General features: G+C 44.4%; 1 protein-coding gene across 1 annotated transcript; it reads right to left on the reverse strand.

Moving 5' to 3' along the window:
- Positions 1–3,498: 3,498 nt before the first annotated feature.
- On the reverse strand, positions 3,499–5,382 carry LOC125555983. Its single transcript, XM_048718787.1, has 2 exons — positions 4,208–5,382; positions 3,499–3,929 (listed from the first exon to the last, which is right to left on the reverse strand). The coding sequence occupies exons 1-2, from the start codon at positions 4,938–4,940 to the stop codon at positions 3,883–3,885; spliced, it is 780 nt and encodes a 259-aa protein (XP_048574744.1). The 5' UTR covers positions 4,941–5,382; the 3' UTR covers positions 3,499–3,882.
- Positions 5,383–22,434: the final 17,052 nt, after the last annotated feature.

The following is a 22,434-nucleotide window of genomic DNA, read 5'->3' on the forward strand; positions in this document are numbered from 1 at the left end:
GAACAATTATTGAAAAGGTTAACTAACTAACTAACGTGGAGAAAAGGAAGAAAAATGCCATCTAGCCCAGATCAGATGCCATACTGAAGGGCGGCTAGTGGTGCCACGGCTGCATCAGCTCCACTACAGACCATGGATCGTGCAGCTAAAGCAGGGGAAGAGTGAGGAAACTAGGAGAGGAGAAGAGGGACATGTCATATCTGCATATACATCACCTCACAAACATCCTCAGAAACAAAGCTTCCGGAGCTGCTCTGCTCTGGTCAGTTTGTTTGATTGTTTATTTATGCACTCCAGTAGTTCTGAGGACCAAGACTTCCTAGTCCCTGCCAATATTCTGCCATTCAAATTATGCAACCCAACAGCGCCCTCGTTACTACAGTGAGTCGAAGCGGATAAATTTCTCAAGTCGTTGTTCTGGCTCCAAGATCCAATGCCAAACTCGCTTGACTTTGAGAGAAGCTGCAATCTTAACCACACCACTGCATCAGGTTTACCGGTTCAGAAACCTAATTTATACTGGACATCAGTTTTAGTACATGACATGAATCCCAGATCCAATGCTTTGATGATGTCCTTTATTCCAATGGGAGCAAGCATTATTTTTTAATTTATAAAGGGCGGTTTTATTAATCCAAATATAGCATCAAGTGAATACAAAGCATGATGATCAACATTCGGCCTCTGCATAGTTAGGAGATACACAACCAAACACCAACAATCGGACAAAATAAAAGATAAAGGCCGATGTTTCAACAACAATAAAGTGTCGAAGCAGGTGTTGGACCGATCCGGAGATTCTGTTGTCATTCATGTTGGGTAAAAACTGTTAGGAAATATGCAACTTGTATTCCCATGAGGCCATAGGCCGATATATATATACATGTACAGGTGTGGAACATATGCAGGAAACCCCTCATACAACGGGATAAATACAAAGGGGTACATGACTTATATTATAACTCTAACACCCCCCCTCAAACTCATGGTGGATGAACAACACTGAGTTTGGAGAGATAAAAGCCATGTTGTGCTCGAGTCTGAGCCTTCGTCAGGAAATCCGCCAACTGTAACTCGGAAGGCACATACTGAAGAGCAATAACCTGATCCTGCACAGCAACGCGCACATAGAAAGCATCAACACCAATATGCTTGGTGAGCTCATGCTTCACAGGATCGCGTGCAATGCTGATAGCACCTGTATTGTCAGATAAAAGCAGAGTCGGTGTAGTGACAGAAACACCAAAATCCTGAAGTAACCACCGTAACCAAGTCACCTCTGCCGTCAAAAGAGCCATTGCTCGCAACTCAGCCTCAGCACTCGAACGGGAAACTGCAAGCTGTTTCTTCGTCTTCCAGGCAATGAGAGAACCACCAAGAAAAACACAATAAGCAGAAAGTGAACGGCGATCGGAAGGATCACTAGCCCACGTAGCATCCGAATAGGCCTGGAGCTGTAAAGAACTGGAGCGAGGAAAGAATAGACGGTGAGAGATCGTGCCTCGAAGATATCGAAGAACACGAAGGAGATGACTATAGTGAACCGAGGTGGGGGCAGAGACAAACTGACTCAGAATATGAACCGGATAAGAGATGTCCGGACGAGTGACAGCTAGATAGACAAGACTGCCAATAAGATGACGATAACGCGTCGGGTCAGGGAGAGGATCACCATCAGTAGCACGGAGGTGAACATTGAGCTCCATAGGAGTCTCAACAACGCGCTCGTCAGTAAGAGCAGCACGAGCAAGAAGATCCTGGATATACTTTTCCTGGGATATAAAAAAGCCATCAGAGGTAGAAGAGACTTCAATCCCAAGAAAGTAGCGAAGAGGTCCAAGATCAGACATAAGAAACTGCTCACTAAGACGGGCCTTTACAAAGGCAATATACTCGGGGTCATCCCCCGTGATGATCATGTCATCAACATAAAGAAGAAGAAGAGTCCGACCACGAGGAGAAAGGTGAATAAACAATGCTGGATCATGAGCACTTGCTAAAAAACCAGCAGTAGTGATCACAGAGGCAAAGCGCTCAAACCAGGCGCGGGGGGCTTGTTTAAGGCCATAGAGAGAGCGACGAAGACGACATACCATGCCATCAGGAACATAATACCCAGGTGGTGGCTGCATGTACACCTCCTCACGCAGCTCACCATTAAGAAAGGCATTCTTAACATCAAGCTGAGATATAGACCAGTGGCGTGCAGAGGCAACGGCAAGAAGTGTACGAACAGTGGTCATATGAGCCACAGGAGCAAAAGTCTCGTCATAATCACGACCATGCTCCTGCTGAAAACCATGAGCCACAAGACGAGCTTTGTGACGCTCAAGAGAACCATCGGAGCGAGTCTTAACCTTGTAGACCCACTTACAAGTGATCGGACGGACGCCGGGAGGAAGAGAAACAAGATCCCAGGTACCAGTGCGTTCAAGAGCAGCAATCTCCTCTGCCATCGCAAACTGCCATTCAGGATGAACAACAGCCTGATGGTAAGAAGTCGGCTCAAGAACAGCAGCACCAGCGGTGGGAAATCCAAAGCGATCAACAGGCGGACGAGGACGAGAACGCAAGCCATAAGTAGGCTGAGAGGAAGATGATGACCCATCCACAGAGGCATCGACTGGTCGTAGACGATGAGTGTAATGCTAAGGAAGAGATGGAATAATAGAAGGAGGAATCGGCAAGGTAGAATCAGGGGGTGGCGACGAAGAAGTCACCGGAGATGAAGGTGTAGAATCCGGTGACAGACTGGGAGAGGAGACCGGGGAGGATGGTGGCTGCAAATCAACTAGATGTGGAGAAGGAGAGGAAGTGGAACGGAGAGATACAGTCTCGGCGGGGGTGATAGGTGAGTCAGGAAAAGTGAGGAAAGAGATATCCTGCACTGAAAAAGTCGAGGAAGATGGGCGTGGGTAGAAGGGACGAGACTCTTCAAAAGTCACATCTCGAGAGATACGTATCCGACGACCAATAGGATCCCAACAACGATAGCCCTTATGCTCATCACTGTAGCCTAAGAAGACACACTCAACAGACTGAGCGGTTAGTTTGGTGCGTTCGCGAGGGGCAAGAAGAACATAGCAAACACAACCAAATGAGCGAAGCATCGAATAATCGGGAGAACGATCAAAAAGTCGCTCGAAAGGAACACCACCCTGTAGAGCAGCGGAAGGCTGTATATTGATAAGATAGGTGGATGTGGAGACGGCCTCAGCCCAAAAATGAGGTGGGAGAGAGGCAACAATCATCAATGCACGAGCCGTCTCAAGAAGATGTCGATGCTTTCGCTCAGCCGCACCATTCTGAGCATGAGCACCAGGACAAGAGAATTGAGAGAGAGTCCCGTGCTCAGCAAGAACACCACGCAACATCTTAGAGATATACTCGCCAGCGGAGTCAGCACGAAAAACACGAATGGGTGAAGAGAACTGAGTATGAACCATGGCAGCAAAACGCTTATAAATAGACAACACCTCAGAACGAGAAGTCATGAAATAAAGCCATGTGTAACGAGAGAAATCATCTATGAAAATAATATAGTATTTATGACCACCTTTCGAAGCGAAAGGGGCCGGACCCCATACATCAGAATGGACTAAATCGAAAGGACGCTTAGACACTGACTCACTATGTGAATATGGTAACTGAATCTGCTTGCCAAGACGACAACCCTGACACTCTAAAGAGACATCTCCTGAGACAGACCCCAGAAGGCCTCGACGAACTAAAGAAGACAACCGAGAACCACACAGATGACCAAGTCGATGATGCCACTGCTGGAAGGAACCAGTGATGGAGGCGACAGAAGCGGAAGAACTGGCGATGGTGGTGGCGGCAGAAGGAACATGAAGCCAGTCCAACTCCCAAAGACCCTGAGAATCACGGCGGCGAGGGCCAGCCCCAACCAGAGTGTGCGTGTGACGGTCCTGGACAGAACAAGAGTCAACGTCGAGGATGACGCGACAACGAGAATCCGTAAGTTGACCAGCAGAAAACAAATTCATGGTAAGTCGAGGAACATGAGCAACATCAGGAACAGAATAAGAAGGAGTAGTAAGATTGCCTCTACTAGCAACAGAAAGTGGAGTACCATCAGCAGTGAAGACATGAATAGGAGAATCCAGTGATCGAAGAGAGGACAAAGTGGAAGAATGAGAAGACATATGAAAAGAAGCTCCAGAGTCCAGAACCCATGGGGATGTACCTGACTGTGTAGAGGGTGATTGCTCAGTGCGGGAAGCATCAGTCACAGAACCGGCAGTACCCGTCGAGGAAGAACCTGAAGCCGCGAGCAGACGCTTAAGTCTCAGAATATCCTGCTCAGTCAAAGCAATGGCTGAAGCTGTCGAGGTAGATGACGAAGTCCCTGAAGATGATGATCGAGCTTTGCGTAGGTGTTTCTTCTTCGTGTAGCACTGAGACTCAAGATGACCATCATTGTTGCAATAGGCGCAATGTGGACGGGGGCGACCTGAGCCTCCAGAAGGAGTGGGCAAGAGCGGCGGAGCACTCGAGCGAGAAGTGGTCGATGGAGCAGGTGGCGTAGGAGCACGAGTAGCAAGCACAGAGGGAACCTCCAGCAAACCAGCACCACGTAAGCGAGTCTCCTCAGCACGAATCTCAGAAAGCGCCTCCATGAGAGAAATACGGCCACGAGCAAACAACTGAGCACGCTGGGGCTCAAACTCCTTACGGAGCCGAGACAGGAACTCATAGACGCGATGAAACTCCAAATTGGCCTGGACAGCCTGGCAACAGGGGCAGGTACGACACCCAGCACTACGGAGAGAATCAAGCTGGCGCCAGATAGCAGAACTCTGTGCATAGAAGTCATCAACAATAGAGTCACCCTGCTGAAGAGCATGCTCCTGACGGATCACAGAGAGGTATAAGGCATCACCAGAGGGCTGATAGCGCTCACGAAGACGGGTCCACATCTCAAAGACAGTAGGAAGACCCAGAAATTCAGAAGCAAACTAAGGCAGAACACTAGCAGTGAGAACAGCTGCAGCACGAGCATCATCATCAAGCCACTGGTTGTAAACAGACAGAGCACCATGATACGTCTGAAGAGCCTCCTCATAAGCCAAAACCCTCTCATCATAAGCACGATCAGCAGCCTCATCAGCAAGCTTAGCCGCATCCTTGGCGACCTGATTAGCATCCGTAGGAAGAACCGATGGAGTTGGCGGAGTAGGGGCCACCGGAGGAACTGGACGTGGCGGACAGCAGACCTCGCCAGAAAGAACACCCCAAAGACGGATGCCACGCATGTGAATGCGCATGAAGCCAGTAAACTCGGTGTAGTTAGTACCATCAAAGATCACCGGACAGCGAGGGACAGCAACATAGCCCGATGCAGCAGACATTTTTTTTAGAACCGACTAGAGCACCAGCAGAATCAGGCGCGAGATCGGGATCGGGAGTAGCTTGGGCAGGAGGGCGCTGGCGACTGGATCAGAACCAGGGAGATCACGGCGTTGACTCGATGGTTGGTTGCTAGATCGATGAAGCCAACTTGTTCCTGGGCTGGAGTCCCGCGCGTGGAGACAGCTGTTGCCTGCCGTGTGTAGCCCGGATCGAAGCTGGCGCTGGTCCGGCGACTGGCGGCCTGTTCTGGCGAGAGGCGTCCGGATCCGATGAGGGGCGGCGAAAAACCAGGCTGGCTGTGGAAGATCGATTGCGGGCGGAGGCTCCTGTGCTGACTTGATTTAGAGTGATCACGGGGCAGGACCTGGAGCTAGCATGATAGGATCTGGAGCTAGTGTGATCTGGACGGGAAGGAGTTGAACGGCGGCTGCAGGGAAGGAGAGGAGCGGCCTTGGGTTGACCGGCTGCTACGGGACAGAAAAAGGCAGCGACGACGGACACGGAGATCAATAGCACGAGTTGCTGCGTGCAAAAAATTGACCTAGCTCTAATACCATGTTAGGAAATATGCAACTTGTATTTCCATGAGGCCATAGGCCGATATATATATACATGTACAGGTGTGGAACATATGCAGGAAACCCCTCATACAACGGGATAAATACAAAGGGGTACATGACTTATATTATAACTCTAACAAAAACCTCTCTGGTCACCCACTCCAACCACGTACACACTGCCTTGAACAATGGTTCATACTATGTTTACTGTAGCATAGACCACATAATTTTGTTTACAACGGAAAATAACCTGCAAAAGGGTGGAATTTTTGCCATTAAACAAAAAACCATTTGTACATAGCTAAACGACCATAATAAGGCATACACTCCCATCCTTATTAGTGATGTAAACCTATTTGGGATTCTATCCAACCAGTGACTACAAATATTGGCAATACTTGTGGGCGGATACAAATTGGACGCTATTTGGATGGTTGACTACATAAAGTGTGCAAAACTTGCACCGGAAAAGAGGTGTTTGATTGTCTCATGATGAGTACAAAAACTACACTTGTTACTTCCTTGCCAATTACGGGCAAAGTTGTCTTTTGTTAGCACAACTCCACTCTATAGATACATATAAAAATCTTGATTTGTAGTGAAATTTCCGAGTTCCAAATTTGGATATTATTCCCCACTGGGATCTCCTTACTCGTAAGTGCACGATACATAGTCAATTGTGAAGGACCCAGATGTAGTGTGATTCCAGCGAAAATTCTCCCGCCATTGTGTCAGGTTAATCGGATCAAATCGGGAGATTAGATTTTGCCATGACAAGACACATGGACCAAGCAAATCCCGCCCATATGATACATTTGAAGGTGATGAACTGAGCACATCTCAAGCATATCATTTTTTTATCATGTACAATGCAATACAAGGCTGGATATTATTCCCAAAGACTGGCATTGCCTGTCACTTGTCCTCCCAGAAACGTATCTCCGATCCATCCTTTATCGCGAAAGATCCAAAGTGGAAAATATATTTATTTACCGCCATCAGACCAGGCCAGAAGTGTGATCTGCATGTTTCAATGCATTTCACGTTCAATACATTTCAAGGAAGGTGGAACAAATTCTTCTTGAGAATCACTGATTTGCCGCACAAGTAGGGAATCATTTTTTATCCTTAAATCATGATGAACCACTTTCAATTTCTCTAGATCTTGCTTTATTTTGAGGAATTTAAAATGAAGCTTATCATGATCAGATGAAAGAGCCTCATGGAAATTCCTCAAACTATGACTGAATAATCTTATGTTCATTAGTCAAAGCCTGGATCTTCTTCGTTTCCTCTATTAGTAAATCTTCTTGCTTACCAAGAGTCCTTTGTTGTATCTTAGCTAGAGAGGAAAGCTTTGAATAACTAGGCTTCTTAAGACCTTCTAATTCATCAGTAAGCAGATCATCAACACTAGAGTCATAAGAGGGGCTCCTTGAGGATACCTTAGAGTCTTTAGCCATGAAGCACATTGTGGCGACACCACCATCATTGTCTTGAGTGTTGAAGATATGGATTGACGAGTGGGCGATGAAACATGTGAAATACCAGCCATGTCGGAATCAGGTTCCTTGATAGTTGAGGCGGCTTCAGGGGCTTCTTCGAAACCAGATTCCCTAGCTTATGAATCCATTTCCTTACCAAGATAGGCTCGGGATTGATGTGAATTATTCTTGTACGATGAGGAATTGGATTTGGAACTTGAGATCTCTTTCTTCTTAGATTTCTGCTTCTTTGCTCCTGCTCTTGCTCACTTTGTTGCCTTCTTCTTTCCAAACAGGACAATTTGCAATGTAGTGTCTGACTTATTTGCACTCGAAGCAGTTTCGCTTCTTGTGGTTACTTGATGAATTCAAGTCATCCTTTAAATTCTAGTTGTAGCAGCCTCCTCTCCTGAATTGGTCAAACTTCTTCACAGGCAATGAAAGGTTTTTACCAAGCGAGTCAGGGTCAACAGTGATGGAGAACGTTGCATGGAAAACAATTATTTTTTCTATGAAACACCCAAGATCTATTCTATGGAGATGCTAGCAACGAGAGTGGGATGTATAGTCTGGACTTTAAAATACTAACTCTATGGACCAATTATGTCGAATAATAACATAGACAAGCTCAAATTTGATAGAATATGGATGTTTGATGGACCAATGACCGTTTCTTACGTGAATTGCAAATATCATGATCCCATCTTAATATTTGGATACAATTTATATTTTTAATCATTGAGTGGACTTCATGTTGAATTCAAATATTTTAAACCACCTTAAGTTGAATTCAAATGTATGCTAGTTCCTAGCCAGCTATTTAGAATGTTCATTATGTATAATGTGCTTTATACACAACATAAACTATACTCATGTTTATATTTGAATTTCTTAACCGATGTATAGTCCGGACTTCAAAATACTAACTCTATGGATCAATTATGTCGAATAATAACATAGACATGCTCAAATTTGATAGAATATGGGTGTTTGATGGACCAATGACCATTCCTTACGTGAACTGCAAATATCATGATCCCATCCAAATATTTGGATACAATTTATATTTTTAATCAATGTGTACATCAATCTTTTACGTGTAGATTCACTCTCCATAGGCCCCTCCTCACACACGCGCTAACTTTCTCTCTCACACTACGCGCACACGGTGTATATCCATCGACGGTCTCTCATACATGCTCACACATTCTCTCCCGGGGTGTCTTTATCGCACACATGCTCTCTATATCACCCTCACTCTCTCTCACAATCATTTACGACTGTTTCCACAAACCTTTCTCATGAGCACTCTTCCTCTCACACGCATACGCACGCACGATACCCATCAATCCTTTTTCTATACATAGACCTGCTTATGTGTCTCCTGCACACACATTATCTTTAGGCCTGTCTCGCATGCATTGTCTCCACCTCTCTTCCTAGTTAACGAATATGATTCTAATAGAGCATTCAGAAGGATGCCCCTTACAGTTAGGTTGGATGAATTGTAATATCGGAGACAATGGTTTACCTTAGTTCGGGCCTTTGTTGCGATCCACAAAATACCGTACTCCCGATCATGTATATTTGTGAGTATGGTGTGTAGAAAGTACACTACGTGGATACCAATGGATTTTGTGTATACTATCTAAGAACTAGGCCCCGGTCTTGTACATAGCTAGGACCTAGGGTTACAAATCCTAGCCGGCTTTGTCAGTGGACATATAGTCCTTCACGACTCTGGTATCTTTGTCTTGTACGACTAGTCCTCCAGGTGGGTCTCCTTGAAATGTGTCACATGACGACCAATGTGGCGCATGACAGAACCAATCCAGGGGCCTCACCTCGGCTCACAAAACTTCGCACGGTGACACACCCTCTACCCCTAGGTCTCGGTATCTTCTCACACCCGCACATACCAACACACACACACCCACACTGCACAAACTATTTCTCCCCATGCCTCTATCCCCTTCTCCCTTGCACGGACACACTCAAGGGCATCTCTCACCGAGACATCCTATTCATCTCTCTCTCTAGATCACTCTCATTTATCATGCTATATCTCTCTCATCGCTCCCCTCGCCGGCCCCTCTATCCATGCCTCTCTTGAATACATACACATACCCTCTCTAGGCCCTGCCAAATACGTCAACTACACATTCATACATGTTACATCTTATCATGTGCCCCATTGATCTAAAAAGCCCTCTCTTCACTTTTACTTCACATACAACATTCCTTTTAGATAAAAACTACACAAAGTGTGGCCAAAAATTTATTTTAGAAAATCATATATACAACATTATAAAGTTATATGGAGTATGAAAGTTAATTTGCATGGTGCACCCAATGATATTTATCCGCATTGTGAATTTTTATATTTTTATACTATATATAAAGTTAGTCATAATAAAGAGAAACAAAGAGCATCTCTCTCTCCATCGCACCCCCTCTACGCCCCTTTCACATACGCACACAAACTATCTATAGGCCCTCTAAAAGTACGCCCCTAGCACATTCACACATGTTTCATATTTCTCTCGCGAGATATGCACCGACGATCACTGTATTTAAAGCAAAAGCATGATACATTCATTGGACTTCAGAATCCACTCATTACGGTCACCATTTATGTCTTGTGGTTATTATATAGTCATGGGCTCACTGTACAACTCTGTATTTGTTGAAGTCATGACTAGTTGACTAGTTAAATGCTCCACGTGGCGCATCTAGCGTTGCATCATCAGCACACATTATCTCACTACCATAGGACCCACCTGTCAATGGGTATAATAACAAAAACAAATGATAAAAAATATTGGACGGTGGGTATTCGAAGTCGTGATCACGGGCACATCGAACAAGGTGGCCTTGTATTGGTATGATGAACCGTCTCTTTCAATACACATGAGCTAGTGTGATGATTATACACACACACGCATGCACATGAACTGCATGCATGCACACACACATGCACGCAACACTCACACGCACACACGCACTCATGCATGCACACACCACATGACCAACACACGCTCACACTCAAGTGCCCAACCTACATGTGCACACATCAGGCCCTGGCACACATATACAAAACCAGGCGGTTCCCGCGCACGGGTTCGAGTCTTGTCGCGCCTGCATAAATTTGTGTTCATCTTACATTTTTCCTTTGTGAACTAACAGGTGGGACCCACAAGGAACGTGGCCAATTTAACTAGTCAACATAGTGTCATGCTGACTATTTGATCGATCAACAGAGTGCAATCCGATGCTGAACGGTGAGCAAGTGACCGTATAGTCACCGCAAAACGTATATAGTGACCATGTAATGAGCGTATTCTAAAGTTCGGTGACCGTATTAGGCTTCTCGCTTCAAAAGCACTGACCGCCAGTGTATTTATCTCTTCTCTTGCTCTCTCCCTGGAGCCGAGTAGGCCAACCTCCCACTGCCTAAATTGGCGCACGCCACCCCATTATTGTTGTACTAGTTTCATAAGAGCGAACAAGCATTCACATCTACGGTGCAAACTCTAGATATGAGTTACAAATGCTATGAAGACGAATACAAATATTTGAATCCACTTTATGCCCAATTTCTCTCTGCAGGTCCTCCAAAAATACATCTCTACACGTCCTCGCATGTTACATCTAACAACTATGCAATACAACGCTACTACACTCTAACACAATAAATCAGATGTGTTTTTAGTTTTACTAGATCTCATATTGTTATTTCAATTATTCAATTTGCGTACATTAAAATTGCATTGAAATGTATGGCTAGTATAATCTAGTGATATGAAAGGTCGACTACACACACGTACATGCACACACAAAAAAGGGCCCATTACACATTCAAGCACTTCACATCTTTCTCTCGCTCTCTGTGTCAAACCGACTATGACAAACTACCCTGCCTACCACGAGAGAAAAATCCCGCCCTCGCCTGTTTAATCGGCTTTGTATCGATGGATCGTGTGAAACAGCAAAACTACAGTAGTACTACAGTACAAGTAATAGTTCACTGGGCCGCCGTGTCATGTACTCCTCCATCGTAAGAGTGGAGCGCTCGCTTTCATAAATGTTCTAGTCCCTTTCGCCGACATGTGGGACATCAAGCAACCAGGTCCACGTGTCGTGCACCAAATAATAGTGCAAAGCAGTAGGGGGACGCACCCCGGTCTTGGTCCTGTAGTTGTAATGAGAAATGAGGTGTCAAATCACAAAGCTGCACCTTTCCCGTAGTTAAGTTGGAGGGATGAAGTGATGCTCAAAAAAAAGTTGGAGGGACGAAGCTACCATCATTTCACTCTTTGTTGCATCTACTTCTCCCACATCTTCTTCAAGTTAACCACGTGTTGCTTCTGCCGTTGTTTTGCCTCATGTGGGACACTGATTGGCTTGGTACATCACTGACACGTGGGACCACATGTCAGCAAACCACCAGGCCAACCTCCCCTAAAAAAACCTCTCATGCCTTCCGCGCGACAAAATCACCTTCTTTTTACTAATCTTGATATATTTTTTAGATCAATATAATCGAGATTTGTATAGATAGCACCAAGGAGCAAAACCAAGTGGTACGCTTAAGGGCATCCACAATGTGTAGACAAATGGTAAAATAGCTTTTGGCATCGATGGGAACCATTGTGGAGGGTGCTGTCAAAGCTAAAAGAGAGGGAACCGAAGCTCCCTGGTGCGCCGATGCCAAATTGATTGAAGGAATAGAAAAATGCAACCTCTCTCCTCTTTCTTCCGTGCTTGGACGCATGCATAGAGCACATAGTCTACTTGTAACGCCCTCGATGCGGCTATAGCTCCCACGTGTCGAGGCACGACTTAGAGACATAACCGCATTGAAAGCAATGTCGCAAGTTAGGCAATCATCACAACATCCCATGTAATATAGATAATAAAAGGGGAGATACATAGTTGGCTTACACTCGCCACGTCAATCAAAGTACATAAATGGCATTACAACATTCAAACACTCATGGCCCGACTACGGCGCCAAAATAAAAGATAACCCAACATGCGACACGGTCCCGATCACCCCAACTGGGCACCACTACTGATCATCAGGGAAAGGCACGTAGTATCGTTGATAGTCCTCGTCGAACTCCCACTTGAGCTCGAGCGCGTCACCTGGAGCGGAATCATCAGGCCCTGCATCTGGTTTAATAGTAATCTGTGAGCCACAGGGACTCAGCAATCTCGCACCCTCGCGATCAAGACTATTTAAGCTTATAGGTAAGGCAAGGTAATATATGTGGAGCTGCAGCAAGCGACTAGCATATATAGTGGCTATCCTGTTCACAAAAGAGAGCGAGAAGAGGAGGCAAAGCGCGGAAGAGTAACTAGAGGACAACCTGCGGCAAGCATTACTCCAACACCGTGTTCACTTCCCGGACTCCGCCGAGAAGAGACCATCACGGTAACTCACACTGTTGATTCATTTTAATTAAATTAAGGTTCAAGTTATCTACAACCGGACATTAAAAAATTCCCATCTGCCCATAACCGTGGGCACGGCTTTCGAAAGTTCAAATCCCTAGAGGGGAGTCCCAACTTAGCCCATGACAAGCTCTCACGGTCAACGAAGGAATAGACCTCCTCCCGAGACATTCCGATCAGACTCGGTATCCCGGTTCTTCAAGACACTTCGACAGGTTAAAACAAATCCAGCAACACCACCCAGATGTGCCGACAAATCCCGATAGGAGCTGCACATATCTCGTTCTCAGGGCACACCGGATGAGCAAGACGTCGGGTAGGCCAGCCCAGAGTTGCCCCTGGTAGCCCCGGACATCGCTCGGTTGGACCAACACTCAGAGGAGCACTGGCCTGGGGGGGTTTAAATAAGATGACCCTCGGGCTCCGGAAACCCAAGGGAAAAGAGGCTAGGTGGAAAATGGTAAAACCAAGGTTGGGCATTGCTGGAAAAGCTTTAATCAAGGCGAACTATCAAGGGGTTCCCATTATAACCCAACCGCGTAAGGAACGCAAAATCCGGGAACATAACACCGATATGACGGAAAACTAGGGCGGCAAGAGTGGAACAAAACACTAGGCGAGAGGCCGAGCCTTCCACCCTTTACCAAGTATATAGATGCATTAAGATAACATGGCAATATAATGATATCCCAACAAGTAAATAATGTTCCAACAAGGAACGGCCTCCAATCTTCACCTGCAACTAGCAACGCTATAAGAGGGGCTGAGCAAAGCGGTAACATAGCCAACGGTTTGCTAGGACATGGTGGGTTAGAGGTTCGACATGGCAATTTGGGAGGCATGATAAGCAAGTGGTAGGCATCGTAGCATAGGCATAGCAAAAGAGCGAGCATCTAGCAAAGCAAAGATAGTAGTGATTTCGAGGGTATGATCATCTTGCCTGCAAACTTGTCAGAGTTGACTGGATCCTCGAAAGCAAACTCAACGGGCTCCTCGTTAGCGAACTCGTCTCCCGTATCTACCCAAACAAGACAAACAAGCAACAAGGACACAATCAACCACATGCAAGGCTCAAACAATATGATGCAAGGATGATATGCTATGCGGGATGCAATACGGGATGCATATGCAAGATTTGACAAGGAATGCATGAACCTGGCCTCAACTTGGAAATCCAAGTGTGCCACTGGAAAGATGAGATGAAATCGCTTGAAAACGATATAAAGAACGCCGGAATCGGAGTTACGGTTTGGAAATGGCAAGCAATTCTAATATGACCACGTTTTGCGATTTACAGCAAGTAGCCATCTAAATGCAACAAGATGAACATGCTACAGCACCCAAACATGACAACAATACATGGCAGGAATCCATGCATGATGCTTAACAAAAGTCTAGCACTGAGCTACGGCCAATTCATCCATTAACAGGTTCAAACAAGCATGGCAAAAATGCATATGGTAAACAGATCTCAGACTTAGTGAAATTAACACTTGTCTGGAATCTCAGATTAGATACCACACTTTGGAGCATGAAAACAATATGCTACAGGACCTGAACATGGCAAAGTAAAGCATGGTATGGAGCTACTCAAAGAGCTTAACAAAATTCCCTTAGTGACCTTGAGCCAAAAGGGATCAGAAAATACATTTGCAAGCATGTGAACATGGCAAAAACATAATCAGATCACAGACTTAGTGAAAACTGGAGCATGCTGAAACAGATATCAAGTAGGCATGTTTACGAGCTCGATGCACTCACTACAGAGCAAGTCATGACAATCTAAGCATACACCCATCAAGAACACACAAAATACAAGCTAGACATGGCAAGAACAATATCATAGCATGCACGGATCAACTACAACATCATCGGCAAAATCGCTAACAAGTAGACAATTTGCCCAGATTCACGAAATGACAAAAGTAGAGCTCGATTGACTCAAGCTAGGGTGCTCCATAATTGCAAACAAAGACATGGATGGATATAGCACTACAAGATCAACAAAATATCCTTACTGATCATCCTCAAAAGAGGCACGGATCACTAGGAAACAACATGAACATATGGCCATATGAGATAACCAGCTCAAGGACTTAGTGGAAATGCTAAGTCCCTGAAATCAGCATTAACAAATGCCTCACTTTGCAAGCTCGTGCTAGTCACCACACACATCACAAAAATACATGGGTTGCACCTCTGTAAAGATGGCAAAACCCTTAACAAAACATATGTAGAGCTCATGGGCATATCATGCACAAAATAATCATGGCAAAAATGACAAATAACTAAATGGAGCAGCAGATCTGACAATTATCTCAAATAGCACTCTTCTAACAGCATTTCGGGCATCAAGATGAACTCAAATGAAAATGATGCAATGAGATGAAATGATGTACTCTCTGAGACGAACATTTTGATATGCTAAATGTCCAAAACGGAGTTACGGATGAGGAGTTACGACACGAGCAAATTATTTGGGTTTCGGGCAAAGAAAGTCAACCGTGAGTTTTAGATCTCAGATCTGGCACGTCTCCCGAGGTTCGCCGGAATCGGAGGTGAGTTCGCCGGAGTAGCTCGAGGACGCCGGGATGGAGTGGACGTCGAGGAGGAGGGAGGAAGAAGACCGGGCGGTGGTGGCGATGGCGGTGGCCGGCGTTGGCGGGGTTCGGCCGCGGCGGAACGCCGGCGGGGACCTTCGGCCGGACCTCGCGCCGGCGAGGTGGTGCGGCGCCGGCGAATGGCGGATGCGGCAGCCGGAGCCGAGGAGGAAAGCGGCGCGGCGCGGGGGCTTCGGGGCCCGGTCGGGCGGAGGAGAGGGCCGGCGGCTGGGAGGCGGCGATGTGGGGCGCCCGCGCCACGTGGCGTGCCCCGGTTGGCTGCGGGCGGCGGCGGCGATGTGTCCGAATTAGGCGGCGGACATGTCCGTCGGCGGCGGGGCGATTTTAGGGTTTCGGGGGAGAAGGGGATCCGGATTTCGGGGGGTTCTATTTATAGGCATAGAGGGAGCTAGGAGAGTCCAAATGAGGTGCGGTTTTCGGCCACGCGATCGTGATCGAACGCTCTAGATGATGGAGAGGGTTTTGGTGGGTTTTGGGCCAACTTGGAGGGGTGTTGGGCTGCAACACACATGAGGCCTTTTCGGTCCCTCGGTTAACTGTTGGAGCATCAAACGAAGTCCAAATGGTTCAAAACTTGACAGGCGGTCTACCGGTAGTAAACCAAGGCCGCTTGGAAAGTCTCGGTCCAATCCGTAAATGTTTAATCCCCACACACGAAATAAAGGTAGAAATGACCACCGGAGGAGAACGGAGCGCTGGAATGCAAAACGGACAACGGGGAAAATGCTCGAATGCATGAGATGAACACGTATGCAAATGCAATGCACATGATGACATGATATGAGATGCATGACAACGATAACAACACACGGAGACAAAAACCCGAACCCGAGAAAATAAAATAACTTAACGACGGAAACGGCAAGAGTTGGAGTACATATTAGGAAAATCATATCCGGGGTGTTACACTACTCCCTTGTTACTTCTATCACAAATCACAAAGTAGTGAGGCATCAAATCACAAAGCACAGACGAAGCAACCACCATTTCACTCTTCGCTGACTCCGCTTCTCCATCATCTTCTTTAAGAAACCACCTTTACGTAGTAAGCTGGATAGACGACGCTATTGTGCTACATTTAGGCCTCCTTTGGTTCAATGGACTGACTGGATGCAAAGAAGGCAGTTGACTCAGCTTGCAGGTGATACATATCCGTCGTATCTATAATTTTTGATTGTTCCATGCCAATATTATTCAACTTTCATATACTTTTGGCAACTTTTTATACTATTTTTGGGACTAACATATTGATCCAGTACCTAGTGCCAATTCCTGTTTGTTGCATGTCTTTTGTTTCGCAGAATATCCATATCAAACGGAGTCCAAACGGAATAAAAACTAACGGAGATTTTTTTTGGAATATATATGATTTTTGGGAAGAAGAATCCACGCGAGGCGATGCTCGAGGGGCCCACGAGGTAAGGGGACGCGCCCTGGGGAGGCAGGCGCGCCCCTGACCCTCGTGGCCACCCCGTAAGGCGGTTGATGCCCTTCTTTCGCCACAAGAAAGCTAATTTCCGGATAGAGATCGTGTCAAAATTTCAGCCCAATCGGAGTTACGGATCTCCGGGAATATAAGAAACGGTGAAAGGGAAGAATCGGGGAACGCAGAAACAGAGAGACAGATCCAATCTCGGAGGGGCTCTCGCCCCTCCCATGCCATGGAGGCTAAGGACCAGAGGGGAAACCCTTCTCGCATCTAGGGAGGAGGTTAAGGAAGAAGAAGACGAAGGGCCCCCCTCTCCCCTTCTCTTCCGGTGGCGCCGGAACGTTGCCGTGGCCATCATCATCATCACCACGATCTACACCAACACCTCCGCCATCTTCACCAACATCTCCATCACCATCCCCCTCTATCTACAGCGGTCCACTCTCCCGCAACCTGTTGTACCCTCTACTTGAACATGGTGCTTTATGCTTCATATTATTATCCAATGATGTGTTGCCATCCTATGATGTCTGAGTAGATTTTCGTTGTCCTATCGGTGGTTGATGAATTGCTACGATTGATTTAATTTGCTTGTGGTTATGTTGCTGTCCTTTGGTGCCCATCATATGATTGCGCGTGTGGATCATACCCTAGGGTTAGTTGTATGTTGATAGGACTATGTATTGGAGGGCAAGAGTTACAGAAGCTTCAACCTAGCATAGAAATTGATGCATACGGGATTGAAGGGGGACCAATATACCTTAATGCTATGGTTGGGTTTTACCTTAATGAACATTAGTAGTTGCGGATGCTTGCTAATAGTTCCAATCATAAGTGCATAGAATTCCAAGTCAGGGATGACATGCTAGCAGTGGCCTCTCCCACATAATACTTGCTATCGGTCTAGTAAAGTAGTCAATTGCTTAGGGGAAATTTCGCAACTCCTACCACCACTTTTCCACACTTGCTATATTTACGTTATTGTTTCTTTATCTAAACAGCCCCTACCTTTTATTTACTTGCTCTTTATTATCTTGCAAACCTATCCAACAACACCTACAAAGTACTTCTAGTTCCATACTTGTTCTAGGTAAAGCGAACGTCAAGCGTGCGTAGAGTTGTATCGGTGGTCGATAGAACTTGAGGGAACATTTGTTCTACCTTTAGATCCTCGTTGGGTTCGACACTCTTACTTATCGAAAATTGTTGCGATCCCCTATACTTGTGGGTTATCAAGACCTTTTTCTGGCGTGGGGTGAGTATTCTCGTGTGTGCTTGTTTGCTTTATCACTAAGTAATTTTTATTTTCTATTCTTAGTTGTTCTTTATCTTTAGTTATGGATATGGAACACGAAATACCAAAAAAATTATGTGTACTTGCTACTCATGGAGATGGGGAACCTCCTAAAACCCTCGATGCTGGTTATGTGAAAAATATTATGTACTACTTTAATAATCCCGAGAAAACCCCATTCAATTATGTAATGGGAGTAACTTTGGATCAACGTGAATACTTTAGGGATTACCACTTGACACAAAAGGGAAACTATTATGGGATCAAATTCTTATATTGAATTGGTATGCTAGGCAACTATGCTTGAGATATGATTATACTTGTTGCTCTAAGATGAAGGCTCCACACGTTCCCTTTTTATGTGAATTTAATGATAATAAAACCTTAGCTTCTTATGCTAGAGGCATATATGATTACTATGATGTGGAACAAATATAAGAATTTGTTGCTTTTATGGGTGCTTATGAAATTGAATCTATGTTTAAAGAGTTTAAAGATTTTGATGATTCGGTTTATAGACCTGAAAATTTAGCTATCCTTAAATATTGCTATGAGAATTATGAATACAATTACGATATTAATGCACTTATTGAGAAAGTCTCCGCTGTCCAAGAAGAGACTAATATTTTGCAGGAGTCTATGGAAGAAGAAATTGATGAAACTGTGAGCTCATTGGATGAGAAAGATGAGGAGAAGAGCGAAGAACAAAAGGAGGAAGAGCGGATCGATCACCCGTGCCCACCTTCTAATGAGAGTAACTCTTCAACTCATACATTGTTTAATTTCCCTTCGTGCTTACCGAAGGATGAATGCTATGATAATTGCTATGATCCCATCAATTCTTTTGAAATATCCCTTTTTGATGATGCTTGCTATGCTTGTGGCCAAGATGCCAATATGAATTATGCTTATGGAGATGAACTTGCTATAGTTCCTTATGTTAAACATGAAATTGTTGCTACTGCACCCACACATGATAGTCCTATTATCTTTTTGAATTCTCCAAACTACACTATATCGGAGAAGTTTGCCCTTATTAAGGATTACATTGATGGGTTGCGTTTTACTATTACACATGATGATTTTGATGAATATAATATGCATGTGCTTGCTGCTCCTACTTGCAATTATTATGAGAGAGGAACTATATCTCCACCTCTCTATGTTTCCAATACGATAAAATTGCAAGAAACTGTTTATACTATGCATTGGCCTTTACTATGTGTGCATGAATTATTCTTTTATGATATGCCGATGCATAGGAAGAGAGTTAGACTTTGTCATTACATGATATATGTTACCTTGTGCTCACTACTAAATTACAAATCATTGTTAATTAAAATTGGCTTTGATATACCTTGGGATCCGGGTGGATTCATTACTTGAGCACTATATGCCTAGCTTAATGGCTTTAAAGAAAGCGCTGCCAGGGAGACAACCCGGAAGTGTTAGAGAGTCATTTATTTCTGTTGTGTTCTTTTATAAAGTTTAGAAATAAAAATAATGTGCCAAGGTTTGCCTTTAGGATGTTTACATTTGCTTGATGGTTTGTACGGTGCAGGACAGAAACTTTGGCTGTAGTGCACGATTTTACATCTTTATCTGGAATGTCAAATGGTTCTGATTCTTCTTGCACTATCTTCCTATACAATTTTTTTATTTTTTCTAATTTTTGTAGAATTGTTCAAGCATCATAAGTATGGTGAATGTTCAGATTATTACAGACTGTTCTGTTTTAGACAGATTCTGTTTTTGATGCATAGTTTGCTTGTTTTGATGAAACTATCGATTTATATTAGTGGATTAAGCCATGAAAAAGTTATATTACAGTATACAAAATGAAAAAACAAAATATGAATTGGTTTGCAACAATACTTAGAGTAGTAATTTGCTTTATTATACTAACGGATCTTACCGAGTTTTCTGTTGAAATTTTGTGTGGATGAAGTGTTCGATGATCGAGAAGGTCTCGATGTGGGAAGAAGGAAGAGAGGCAAGAGCTCAAGCTTGGGGATGCCCGAGGCACCCCAAGTAAATATTCAAGGAGACTCAAGCGTCTAAGCTTGGGGATGCTGGGAAGGCATCCCCTCTTTCTTCAACAAGTATCGGTATGTTTTCGGATTCGTTTCGTTCATGCGATATGTGCAATCTTGGAGCGTCTTTTGCATTTAGTTTTGATTTTTCTTTTATGCACTATGCTGGTATGAGATAGTCCTTGGTTGATTTATAGAATTCTCATTGCACTTCACTTATATCTTTTGAGTATGGCTTTATAGAATGCTTCATGTACTTCACTTATATCATTTGAAGTTTGGATTGCCTGTTTCTCTTTCCATAGACAACCGCCATTTGTAGAATGCTCTTTTGCTTCACTTATATTTGTTAGAGAGTGGGCACATCTTTTGTAGAAAGAATTAAACTCTCTTGCTTCATGTATATCTATTTAGAGAGATGACAAAAATTGGTCATTCACATGGTTAGTCATAAAATCCTACATAAAACTTGTAGATCACTGAATATGATATGTTTGATTCCTTGCAATAGTTTTGCGATATAAAGATGGTGATATTAGAGCCATGCTAGTGGGTAGTTGTGGATTGTATAAATACTTGTGTTGAGGTTTGTGATTCCCGTAGCATGCACGTATGGTGAACCGTTATGTAACGAAGTCGGAGCATGATTTATTTATTGATTGTCTTCCTTATGAGTGGCGGTCGGGGACGAGCGATGGTCTTTTCCTACCAATCTATCCCCCTAGGAGCATGCGCGTAGTACTTTGTTTCGATGACTAATAGATTTTTGCAATAAGTATGTGAGTTCTTTATGACTAATGTTGAGTCCATGGATTATACGCACTCTCACCCTTCCACCATTGCTAGCCTCTCTAGTATCGTGCAACTTTCGCCGGTACCATAAACCCACCATATATCTTCCTCAAAACAGCCGCCATACCTACCTATCATGGCATTTCCATAGCCATTCCGAGATATATTGCCATGCAACTTCCATCATCATCATATACATGACTTGAGCATTCATTGTCATATTGCTTTGCATGATCGTAAGATAGCTAGCATGATGTTTTCATGGCTTGTCCGTTTTTTGATGTCATTGCTACACTAGATCATTGCACATCCCAGTACACCGCCGGAGAAATTCATATAGAGTCATATCTTTGTTCTAGTATCGAGTTGTAATATTGAGTTGTAAGTAAATAAAAGTGTGATGATCATCATTATTAGAGCATTGCCCCAGTGAGGAAAGGATGATGGAGAATATGATTCCCCCATAAGTGGGCTTGAAGTATTATTGTTTTTATACTTCAACTCAATAATACTTCAAGCATTTTTTATTTACTTACAACTCAATAATACTTCAAGCATTTTTTTGTAAAGACATGATTGCTTTATTAGTGGGCTTGAAGTATTATTGTTTTTATGTCAAATGATAGACTATTGCTTTGCATCACTCGTATCTTAATATTCATGCCATGATTAGATATGTGATCAAGATTATGCTAGGTAGCATTCCACATCAAAAATTATCTTTTTTAACATTACCTACTCAAGGACAAGTAGGAATTAAGCTTGGGGATGCTGATACGTCTCCGTCGTATCTATAATTTTTGATTGTTCCATGCCAATATTATTCAACTTTCATATACTTTTGGCAACTTTTTATACTATTTTTGGGACTAACATATTGATCCAGTGCCCAGTGCCAGTTCCTGTTTGTTGCATGTTTTTTGTTTCACAGAATATCCATATCAAACGGAGTCCAAACGGAATAAAACTTGACGGAGATTTTTTTGGAATATATATGATTTTTGGGAAGGCAGGCGCGCCCCTGACCCTCGTGGCCACCCCGTAAGGCGGTTTATGCCCTTCTTTCGCCACAAGAAAGCTAATTTCCAGATAGAGATCGTGTCAAAATTTCATCCCAATCGGAGTTACGGATCTCCGGGAATATAAGAAACGGTGAAAGGGAAGAATCGGGGAACGCAGAAACAGAGAGAGATAGAGAGATAGATCCAATCTCGGAGGGGCTCACGCCCCTCCCATGCCATGGAGGCCAAGGACCAGAGGGGAAACCCTTCTCCCATCTAGGGAGGAGGTTAAGGAAGAAGAAGACGAAGGGGCCCCCTCTCCCCTTCTCTTCCGGTGGCGCCGGAACGCTACCGTGGCCATCATCATCATCACTGCGATCTACATCAACA

The sequence above is a fragment of the Triticum urartu genome, chromosome 5 (genome assembly GCF_003073215.2).
Source record: "Triticum urartu cultivar G1812 chromosome 5, Tu2.1, whole genome shotgun sequence".
In the NCBI taxonomy this organism is placed as follows: Eukaryota; Viridiplantae; Streptophyta; class Magnoliopsida; order Poales; family Poaceae; genus Triticum; species Triticum urartu.

Excerpts from the sequence above, each read along its gene's own strand:
- LOC125555983 (XM_048718787.1), bottom strand. The coding sequence starts at position 4,940 with ATGTGGACCCGTCTTCGTGAGCGCTATCAGCCCTCTGGTGATGCCTTA. Across the intron at positions 3,930-4,207 it reads ATCACCCTCTACACAGTCAG|GACCGTCACACGCACACTCT; the intron begins GTACATCCCCAT and ends TGTTCTGTCCAG.